General features: G+C 34.8%; 1 protein-coding gene across 1 annotated transcript; it reads right to left on the reverse strand.

The window, feature by feature from the left end:
* Positions 1-3,357: 3,357 nt before the first annotated feature.
* LOC121391648 (spindle pole body component 110-like) lies at positions 3,358-12,157 on the reverse strand. Its single transcript, XM_041523202.1, has 10 exons — positions 12,041-12,157; positions 7,603-7,710; positions 7,051-7,134; positions 6,700-6,894; positions 6,473-6,652; positions 6,072-6,185; positions 5,692-5,742; positions 4,832-4,939; positions 4,433-4,663; positions 3,358-4,185 (listed from the first exon to the last, which is right to left on the reverse strand). The coding sequence occupies exons 1-10, from the start codon at positions 12,155-12,157 to the stop codon at positions 3,358-3,360; spliced, it is 2,016 nt and encodes a 671-aa protein (XP_041379136.1).
* Between the last annotated feature and the right edge of the window lie 215 nt (positions 12,158-12,372).

Genomic DNA, 12,372 nt, shown 5'->3' on the forward strand with positions numbered 1-12,372 from the left:
CTCACTGGAGGTAGAACCTTAACTTATTTTGAGTTGTTACTCAAATACATGTACATGTACAAATAAACATGTACATGTATTTCAGTAATAACTTAACAGATGAAATCTATAATTTTTTCTTACTATCTTTTTTTCAAACTTGACCAGCAAAAATTAACCGCAAATACATGTAAATGTATTTATTTTATAAATAAATAAAGTAACATGAAAAAACAATTTTATTAATTTCACATTAAAGTACGGTGTTTCTTTACAAAGACACTTAAAAATATAAATAATGTAAATATTAATTGCTCCTAAAAAAAAAAATAAAATCTATATTAGTGGTCAGGTATTATGACTTCAATCATAATGATACTGATGTATCTTAAATATCATGTCTTTAAGTTTTTATTAGATTCTCAATATCAAGATTTCAAAGTATCTATTAAACTAGTCACTCCAATTAAAAATTATTATTATGAAAAAATTTATGCTAATAATATTTTATGTAGTAGTTTTAAATAAATATAACTTAAAAAAAAAAAAAAAAACCCTTGTGTGTTGCCCAAACGATTCCTACTCGCTCACCCACTCAGGCTTCCACTTAGGCTCCAGGATTCCCTGCTATTGCTAGCTGGGACCGCCACCTGGCTTGGTAACCCTCGTCTTCGCGAGGTAATCCTGGCTGGAGCGTCGCCCTAACTTAAAACCAGCCGTACGGGATTCCAGCTCTTAGGGAATGTCGCATTCAGGAACCGGGAACCACAAATACACCAGCCTCATCTCGTTTAAAGGGAGACTACCAGCCCTATCCTAGTCGGCCTTTCGGATACTCCGTAGAGTATGCTGGTAACCATCTCAGAGGTCTGATGCATTGCAGAACGCTGGCCCACAACACACTGGCACTCATGACTGTTCAAGTTTCCTTTTATATGTACTTACGATTTTGTCTTCAGCCTCTTGTGGGGCGCAACCATGTACGCTTATGAATCTCATTAACGGCAACTATGAAATGACATCGATGAACTTGTTAAAATAATTAAAACTAAAACTACTTTTAAGAGCCAAGAATAAACTAGTCCTACTTAAAGCAAACTAGAACAACACTACTAATTATAATAATTTTTATCATATTTGGATGAAGAAAAGGTGACAGGTCACAGCATGAAAAGAGATTGATGGTTATTGATGAATCATAATATCAGATTAATCAGAATATTCCCTATGACAGACTGACTAATTCTACTGACAAAGGGATTCCTTCCCATAGTACTTTTAAACAGATATAAAATTAATTTATTAATAGATTTATAATTAATAATAATATGCAATTTGTATTACAAACATAACACTACCTAAGAAAACTTCATAAAGTATTATTTATCTGTGTGAATTTAACTTACTGTTTATGAGATTGTATACTAAGTGGAGGTCCCAGTGAGTGAGTCAGGAATTATGATCACTAATACAAAAAATTACAGTTAGTATTAAGCATCTTGAATAGATGTCTTCTCATTGACAACTATCTACAACACAAAGAAACATGATAGAATGTGATAACTGCTATAGATAGTTTCATTGATAAGTATATTAAATGTATATATACTACAATAGATATAAATATATATAGACCATGAATTAATATATATCAATAATTTACCTTCTATTTTATTGGCCATGTATGTACATGGACATTCCACCAACTGCTACATGTCGATTTGCATTAAAATAAGTTAATCGAAATAGAGAAATGATTATAATAGTTAAGTTTTGAACGAGTGAATTATTTTTTACTCCACCCTTTGATCAAAGTTGTCACAAATATACAATTACAACGTTCATTCCTGTGGAAAAATTCCTCCCTTTAGTCACTTCTAAGACAGCTGAAAATATTATTAACCAAAATAATAATATTATTTTTATAAAACAAAAGTTTACAAAATAACTTAATGAACTGACAACCTAGTTTAAAAATTTAAGTTGCTATGGTAACGACACTACAAAACTGATGAAGGGACTATATCATGACTGTGTCTGACGTTTCTTTAAGAGGTTTTTAGACTCCATAACAGCAGCATGAGTGCGACGCACTAAATACACAATATGAACAAGATCGTCTAAAACAATAATAACTTACATTGATCATGAATTATTGACAAATCACTGATGATGCACGACTAGAAGATCTCTCCTCCTATTATTTTACATCAACACTAGTAACTAAAGTAATAATTTTACCTGATCTAGATTCTGGTTCTCTGTGGTCCTAGGCGGTGGTCCATGACTCACAGTTATATGAGATACAGTTGGTATTTCTTGTGTTTGTTCAAGACGCTCTAAGAGATGTTGACTGTCATCTAATTGAAGTCTTTGTTGTTGGAGATAGAGAAGAAGTTCTTGAAGAAATTCTCTGTCCATTCCCTGAAATAAAAAAAATTATAAATAATTTGGTTTAATAATTAAAGTCTACTTACTCCACAAGTGGGAGATGTTAAAGCTTCTTGAATGCGTGCTTCAAGTTGTAGTCCATTACTCTGAGAAGCTAAACCTGTTATACGTGGGCGTGTCTTAACCCCAGTATTAACAGTAGAAGATGCTACAGGAACAAATGGTGGACTACCAGATAAATTCAATGAAATATCTGTAGCACTCTTCCTTAATGTACTACTGGTATGTCTTGTGGGAAGTTTTGGTGATGAAAAAGACTCTTTGCTCTGAAAAATGAACAGAATTAAGAGAGCAGTTCTCTAATTTCTTTACTTTTCTTTTCATAAGTTGATCAGAGAGAGTGGCATTGTTACGTAAACTATCTTCTAGTTGACGTCTTAATGCTCTTATCTCTGCCAACAGGCTATCCACAGAGAGACTACTCCGGCTAGCACCACTAGCACCGACATGACTGTCTTGAAGTAAACATTGATGAAGTTCTAACTCGCGTTGAAGACCGGCTACTTGATCTCGGCAATTAGTTAATTGTGTCATCAAAACAGACTTTTCATCTCTCAGAGTAGCAAGACTATATATATTATAACAATTGTAGAAAAGATAATATTTATTATTATTACTTTTTTCTGAGTGTCTTCAACTCCCCGTCAGCAGTTGGTGTGTACATCCCCTTTAAAATAAAAGTACCAGTGACATAGCTTGTCATGTGATAGTCATATGAGTGTCATGTGTACATATAATGTATATGAGATCATACTCTGGTGTTCTGTAGTTCAGAAATTCTTTCTTCCAATTCTTCAATTTTTAGATTTTTCTCCATCAAAATTTGATCCAATTTTTCTTCAAGTTTTCTTGTCTTGTCTCGTGAAGATTGCAAAGTCACCATCAAACTAATTAGAGGTTAGTCGATAACATACTTTTATCATTTTATTACCTTGCAAGTTCTTTCTCTTTGTTCTTACAGGCAGTGAAAGCAGTAGTTAACTCATGTTGCAAGGCTCCTTTCCTCTCTTCACTGATTCGAAGTTCATCTTCAAGTTGTCGCAGCCGAGTATTTAGAATGCGTTCTTTCTCTTTCATTTCTTGTTTCAAATTTTGTTCCTGTTCTTTCAGACGTATTTGCCAATAACTCACACTATGACTAGCACTAGCAGGTCTACTACTGCGAGGAGAAACATGGAGTCTCTCTTCACACTTACGTTGGAGTTCCTGATTCAAGCGAGTCACTTCACGATGTTTTTGAATCAACTCGCTCAGATCAGGTCGGTCCCCAAGTGTGAAACTAGAGGCTGTAGCCATCCAGTTATCACCATCAGTACCATGAAGGTTAGGTAAAGAAGTTGTTGAGCCCATATCATTCGCTGTAGATCTCCTCAAGTTAGCTAGACGTAACTCTGTGGTCTCAATTCTTAGTCTTCTGTTAGCATCTTCTTCAACCTCTAGTTGAGCTTGAAGTCGAGCTATTTCAGATCTCAATCGATCCAATTCCTCTTGCAAACGTCTCCTATCAGCACATTGTCTTTCTAACTCACTGATCTTTCTCCTTGCATGAGCAAGCTGTTCTTTTAAAACTAGTAATTGATTGTCTCCTTCGACTTTAACTCTTTCTCTTTCTATCTCTAATTCATGAAGGAGACGTTCATTCTCTTTTTGTAAATTGTCTAGCAATTGAAGAGTTGAGTTCAAATCTTCTTTGTCTCCTCCATGTTTACGAGTTAATGATTGAAATTGTTTCTGAAGTTTTGCCAATTCATCCAACTTTTCAGACATAGAACTACAAAATATCATATCATAGACACACACACATAACAATATGAGGTAATACTTGTTAGCTTGAGACTCTTCGCTTCTTCCTGCCATCATCTCACGATATAGCTCTTCCAAACTTTTGCAAAATGAGGAGGAGAAGATTTTTCAGACATTGCTCCAATAATCATAGTAGTTGAAGTATTTGATCCCTGGTTAAGTGAATGCAAATATTAGCAGACATATGGAGGGTACCTACCGGAGAGGCATCTGCTCCAGTTGGAGTAGCTCCTTTAGTGGGCGTAGTTTCTACACTCACAGAGACTTTACCAGGAGAGCGACTGAGTTCTCTAATTTGAGCTTCTAGTCTCAGTACCTGTTCTTTCAATTGTTCCATAACACGTTTGGCTTCATCATAAGCACTTGTGTTATGTGCAGCAGCCTCCTCTAGTGTCCTGATATAATTCTGAGAGATGATAATATGATCAATCTGTACATTTGATATTAAAACATTACTTCCAGTTGTTCTTTCTCTTCATTTAGTGTTATAATGGTCTCCTCTAACTCTTGTTTTTCTCTCTGTGCTTTCTCAAATTCTTGCTGCAGATCCTACAGTATTAGTTAACAATGTTGGTCACATGATCATGTTTATATTTACCAATATGATTTTATCTTTAGTAAGTACAGCTTGTCTTAAACTAGCTATCTCAGAATCTTTTGTTTGTAGAGCATGTTCTTGTGCTTTGAGACGAGCTTGTAATTTAGCCTAATAGAAAATATAACATCAATTTTTAAGACAATAAATGTCTTACTACTTCAGCAGTAGGTACTCCATTTGATTGGTTCTGATTTTGACTTAATTCATCAAGTGTGCGTTGTAAACTGTCAATAGTTCGTCTAATGAGAATACATTAATATACAGTATATCAGAGCTAACAATAGAGGGAATTTATTATTATTATTATATTGAAACTGAAAGATGTATCCTATCATTAGTAATTATATTACAGACATCATAATATAAACAATTATTACTAACAGGAGGACAATGATATAGCTGCCATTAGTACATAGTGCTATAGTTACAGAACACAATGTTCTTTTGGACAGCACTATATTATAAATACATTAATTTTATAATATAACATACTCTGAATGTTCCAGAAGTATATTTTTTCTCTTTATTTGCTGTTCCAAGTCATCAATTTGAGCTTGAAGGTCTCCATTCTATATAACAAAGATTTAATTGCTACATTTGTGATGAACTCTACTTACTTCTTGACGTAATCTCTCTAACTCTCTCCTCAAGGCTTCATTCTCTCCTCTCAATTGAGCAATCTCACTTCTCAAATTTCTAGCAGCAGCTATAAATAGTTGAAGTAATCATAATTATTATTATGATAATATAATTAATACCTTCCTTTTTGTTCTAATTGTTGTGTTAAAGTTCTATTGTACTTTGTAATACACCCTAATATAAAGTATGTCATATTATTTACTAAATAAATTAGCACTTACCTTTTCTGCTGCATGAGCTGTTGTAGCTTGTAATAATCTCTCCTCTGTGTCCTGTAACATATATATATATATATTAAAGGAGGAATTAAGAGGGAATTGTAACTTACAGTTAACTTTCTTTGAAGTTCTTCAATTGCTTGTCTCAGTTGTGCTATCAATTCATCTTTAGCCATTAAACTAGACTGAGCATCATTCTAACCCGAAATAAAACCAGTTAAACAAGTTTGACCAGCTTTCAATACAAGTTCTCACTTTAAGTTTAGTCTCTTGTTTCAATTGTTCTCGTAACTGCTCAATTTCGCTAGTAAGTTGAGTTACTTGACTAGATATCTAAACATGTCATAAATTACATTAATTAAACAGATTATGATAGGGATTACCTCTTGTGCATTAATGTTAGTACTGTGAGCTGCAGTCCTAGCAGCTGACAAAGCTGTATCTTTTTCTGCTAGTTCTGCTCTCAATTGAGAGAGCTGTGCTTTTAAATCAGCCAACTACAAAATAATAATATTATTTTATATTGACATTTAATATACCTCATTTTCTTTTTGTTGAAGTCGTCTCTTTAAATTCTAAAGTAATACAATTAAATAATTATAATTATTATATTATCTCATTACTGACTTCAATCTCTTCATCTCTGTCTCTAACAGTTCTTTCTAGTCCATTAATTTGTGATCTTAATCTCTCCAGTTCATCTTGAAGATCTCTTATTTTCCTTCTCAAATCCTTTATAGAAATAATATAATTTTATATTCTATTATAAAGTAGCACGCCTTACTTCCATCTCTCGTTCTTTTTCAAGACATTCTTCTTCTTTGGCTGCTAATCTGTTCCTAAGTTGTTCAGCTGTATCTGTTACTTCTCTTAACTGACGTTGTAGTTCTCTTAACTGACGATTGAGTTCAAGTATCTCTCTGTCTCTTTGTCTCAGCAGTTCATCTTTCTCTTCTAGAGTAGCCTAAATAGAGAGGCTAGCATGAGGTTACTTGAAGACAACATTCATACTTTAAGTTTGTTGATTTCATCTGTAAGAGTCTGCATTTGTTGAGCATGTTCTGTTGCCATGGCAGCCATTTTGTTTGTAGCTCGCAGAATTTCTAATTCAAGTTCTTGAATTTTACGATCTTTAAGTTCATTAGTTTTTTGTGCATTTTCCAATTCAGATATTGTTTGAGCTAACTCTTCTTCTAATATCTTTAACTACATTTATAGAGAAAGATTAATAACAACTAGTTAATTATAAATGACTCACTTTATTTCCAAAATAATCTTCTGTTTGTACACCAACATTTTTATGAGGTACTATAGACTGATGAGGGAAGGTATCAGTTGTCATAGAAACACAAAAAAATGTACCTTTTGAGTGGAAGTTTCATTTAACTGTCTCATTAACTCATTGACCTCTTCTTCTAACTGCTGTGCTCTTAACTCTTCTTCCTCCTACAGAGAGAGGAATTTGGAAGTCTAAAATTTGAAATGACTTACAGCTTGTTGTTGAGCTTCTTCAAATTTTATTTGATATTGTTGTAATTCCTACAAATGTTACAAGTATTTTGTGATAATAGTAAACACATACTTGATGGAGTCTCCTTGAAGAATCTTGCAATTGAGGCACTTCAGATGCTGTCTTGTCACTTCAGCTAATTCATTCTCAAGCTGTTCATACATTTAGATACAATATTACAACAAATAACTTACCTCTGCTATTCTTGACTCTAGTGAATCTAGAGCATGTCTGATGTAGGATAGAGTAGTTAATATGTCTCTAGGGAATGAACTTACTTGGCATCTCTTAGTAACATTTCTCTGTCAGCTATCTCTTGTTTCATTTCATCCACTTGAACATTGAGTTGAATGTTCTATACCAGACAAGTCATGTGACAATCACATGACTATCACGTGACTAACCATTTCCCAGTCTTCGTTTGATTCTCCATATCTTTTACGAAGAGCTTCCTCTAGATGATAAATACGAAGCTTTAAACCAAATTTTTCTTTCTTTAACTCTTGAAGTTGCTAGAGAAACCGATAAAGATGACATCATAATGACATCATTATGAACGCACTGTTTCCTGATCACGAAGGGATCGTACCCGATGTGGTGATATCCGCCCACTACTTGTTAAATTTGGTCTAGTCCCTGTTACTAAATAGTTATTAAAAGTTAATGAGAGGAGGTGTGGTACCTGTTGTGTCAATATCACTGATAATTGATGATGTTATATCATTATCTGATTTACTCTCTGATAATGGCAGTGTCCTAGTTATTAACAGTTATTACATCAGATATTATATATAATTGATAATAAAATTAATGTAGTATTTATAATACCTCATATATAATACATTATCTATGTTCTATCACTTACAGTCCATCATGAGATCGTCCTAGATAACTAGTATCTTCCATGTCTTCTGACAACATTGTCTCCTCACACAAAAAACGTTTGTCCCGCCTTGTAGTGGGCGTGGTTTAATGGGGTGGAGCTAAAGACTTGGTCAAAATGGCTACCAAAGTCGAACCACTACCAATAAGCAAATATCAAGACGAGCTCGTTAAAGCTGTACAAAATAATAAATGTATTATAATTACTGGAGAGACGGGATGTGGTAAAAACAACGCAATTACCTCAATATCTCCATAAAGCTGGTCTCAGTGATAAAGGAGTGATTGCTGTCACTCAGCCTCGACGTATGGCAGCCATCTCTGTAGCCCACAGAGTCTCAGAAGAATTAGGTTGTCAACTAGGTCGACAAGTAGCTATAAAGTACGATTTGATGACAATACAACACCAGATACAAAATAAAGTACATGACTGATGGATGTCTGCTACGAGAGTTACTAGAAGATCCTGTCCTATCACTGTATAATGTGATTGTATTAGATGAGGCTCATGAACGTAGTTTTAGCCACTGATGTTCTATTTGGTCTTATGAAACAGCTCCTACAACAAGACATCACAACACGTAAATCACCACTTCAACTCGTCATTATGTCAGCAACATTAGATGTCCAAAAATTCTCCGATTTTTTCGATAAAGCACCAATTTTTACTATCCCAGGAGAGTATATCCAGTGACTATACATTACACTAGTACTGACAGTACCTTTGATCCTAATAAATTGACTTATATCTCTCAAATTCCAAGAGTTGTTATGGATATCCACTTGGATCATGATCCAGGAGATATCCTGGTCTTTCTAACAGGACAACATGAGATAGAGACTACTTGTGATAAACTCTTTTAAAGCTGCTGAAACATTGACTATAGTTATGATGTAGTTAGCAGAAAAGTCAAAGGTATGGCCATTTTACCACTGTATGGTTCACTACCAACAGAATATCAACAGAGAGTATTTCAACCGACAGAGAAAGGTGTTCGTCGTGTTATAGTGTCCACAAATATTGCAGCAACTTCAGTTACTGTCAATGGAGTTGTCTATGTCATTGATTGTGTTATGTCAAACAACTCACTTACAATCCCCGTACTGGCCTTGATATATTAGAAATTGTATCCATTTCTAAGTCTGAGGCTGCCCAACGAGCCGGCAGAGCAGGTCGTACTGCACCAGGTCAATGTTATCGACTGTACAGTGAGGCTTTATCACAACAGTTTAATAGAGAACACTGTTCCTGAGATACAGAGAGCTAGTCTAACTAGTGTAATACTTGATTTGAAATGTATGGGCATATCAAATGTTATTGAGTTCCAATATTTAGATCCTCCTGAAGAACGAATGATACTGGAAGCATTAAAACAACTCTACTATTTGAGGCTATCAATATAGAAGGCAAAGTCACTGAACTAGGAAACAGCTGGTAGAATTTCCACTTCAGCTAGTCTTGCTAGAGTTCTCTTTACGCTCTCAACAGCTCCACTGTGAAGAGGTAGCACTTCCTATTGTAGCTATGTTATCAGTAGAGAATGTCTTTATAAGACCCAGCACTAAGCAACAAGCAGAAGAAGCTCTTGAAGCTCGCAAGACACTTGAAGTAGCTGGTGGTCAAACAAATGACTTTGCTACACTTCTAGCTATATATCAAAAAGCTACAGAGAGTGGTCAGCAAAGAAGATGGTGTCATGATCATTATATACACTGGAGAGCAGTTAAAACAGCTCAGAGCATAGTTCAACAATTACAAACTATTCTCTCACGTCAAACAGTACAATCAGAGACAGATCATAATCTACTCTCTACATCACTTAGTGAGCGATTACGTCAATCATTATGTTATGGGCTGTTCTGTAATGCAGCAAGATTAGGACCAAGTAGAAGAAACTTTAGAACATGGATGGACATAGTACAGTCGCATATATTCATCCTGGCTCTGTTTTATTTGGACAAGAAGAAGTCACTAGATTGGGTCATATATCATGAGAATAGTGGATACTGCAAAGACATATATCAGAACAGTATGGTCCAGTAAGATATGCTTGGTTAAAGGACTTGTTTACCTCGTCTTCATGAAGTGGATGTCTACAAGTTAAGTGACTGTGAAAACGGAGACAAAGTATTGGAGAAGGTGGGGTTGATGAGTTTGGAGTTACCAGCAGTTAAGAAACGCGCTCTTGACAAAGGAGGAAAGAGAAGAAGTGACAAAGAAGTTACAAAGAGAAAGCAGATGCAGCACGTAATCGTTATTTAGCTAGAAAGACACTAAATAATCTGTTTAATTTATAAAAATATCAAATTTGAACATATTTTCCATTCAACATAACAACAGTAGCACTACTAGTCTGGTTTGTATTTAATCTTCTTTTCTCTGAAGTATCCAACTTCTTTCTTTTACTTAATGGCTAATACAAAGATATAAAAATATACTTTTAGTTACACTTACCATTTTATCCAAAGATGTATCTTAGCTGTTTTTCGTTCCGCTCTACAATGGAGTATTCATATTAAAAAAAAAGAAAATGAGCTTAAATTACCAGTGATAATAGGGGGCGACTCTAAAGAGGGAGAATCCATTACATCAGTGTCAGTCTTTAGGCATCATCTCACTCTCCTCCTCTTCACTGTCACCTTCATTTGTTGTAAGTCTAACTTTTGGATTAATTCTGATACCAGTTCTTTCTTACCAGCCTCAACTAAAAATTATACTTGATATTCAGTTAAAAATAAAAATACTTACAGTCTTCCTTTGCATTTATATATTTTCTACCTGCAATGTGTGTCTCAAATGACTAGGAATACGATTAATATATTTCCCAGTTAAACAACAAAACAACTGATTCCTACAATTACATGAATGTTCCCCAACCCACCCCTTTTTTATCTATATCCATAATTATATATCCATGTTATATCAATGTGTTGTTTATAATTACTTTCTCTTTTCACTGGGGTACTATAAATGGTCTGAATGACTCGTAGTCGAAATATAATCTTGTTTCAACTTCTGGAATTTTTGCCTTTCACATAACTTTGAACAACCTCAACACGACAGGGCAGTTTCATGTCCACTTAACTGACAACATATCTAGATAGATATTATATTATACATATGATATAGTATATAGTCTCACTCTTTTAGTTCCATAGTTCAGTGTCAGCTCTGGAAATGAAGCTAATAACTGCTGTACCTGCATCCTCCATTCAACACGTGGGTTTATAGTATCCCTGACGTATACTGATTTCGTTCGGAATTTTATGGGTGGGGCTGGATGTGCAGTTATTGGTTATCGCAAATTGTAAATAATGTCTAAAAAACGAGTCTGGTTGTCCAAAAGAGCGTCCCCAGTCCTGAAGATAGCTGTGAAGATACCAGTACAGTTCAATCAGCGTATCCAAGAAGGAGAACAGCCAAAAATTGAGAGAAGAGAAAGAGCCTACAGTCGATTGTAAGGATAGCTTGTTACCATTCACTGCCAGAAAAAACCTCATCATCAAAAGAAAGACAATGGATACAGTACAATGTAAAAGTGTATCATATAATAATTTAGATCTTTATGACCATATTCAACCAAAGCATCAGTAGTAATGCACTGTGTGGTTGGAGACAAAATGAACATGCTACAATTAAAGGTAGATTGGAAGCTTTTTCTCCACAGTTAGAGATAAATCTGCAAAGCCGAGAAATATCAGTCGACCTTACTCTTCCCAGATTAAGTTATCGATTAAATCGCACGAGAGATTCAGTACTGGTTTCAACATTTAGATTAATGTTGAAGATTATCTTGTGTCATACAAACACTCTTGGTCTTATAGCTACTTAGATCCTCAAGAAAATTCAACAACAGAAGAAGAGGACAGCAAGACAGCACTTGTGAAACAGAACTTTAACAAGTGTTCTTCATTATAAGAAAGTCAGAGAGAGACCTACATTAGTACCAAGGACATTACTGCTTCATCTGAACCCAAAACCTTACTTTGTTGAACAATCTCATCTTCAAAGTTTAGCATTTCGTTTAGGAATTCAAGAATCAATTCAGAGCCCTCAGCTTCTACAGTCTCCCTCATCCCCAACACCTCCCTCTATCACGAAGAGAATGAAAATGACAGATTGTAGGTTTAGAAAGAGCTCCACAACAAACCAAGGGCTAAGAGATTTACACAAATCATTTGAAAAGCTGACATGGAAAGTTACTTTTCTTTGCACATGAGACCAGATTAGCCAAGTCCTCTAATGCAACACACAGGTTGGGTATCTGGTCTTCTTCTTTAATACAAGACAT

The sequence above is a fragment of the Gigantopelta aegis genome, unplaced genomic scaffold, assembly GCF_016097555.1.
Source record: "Gigantopelta aegis isolate Gae_Host unplaced genomic scaffold, Gae_host_genome ctg2764_pilon_pilon:::debris, whole genome shotgun sequence".
Taxonomy (NCBI): Eukaryota; Metazoa; Mollusca; class Gastropoda; order Neomphalida; family Peltospiridae; genus Gigantopelta; species Gigantopelta aegis.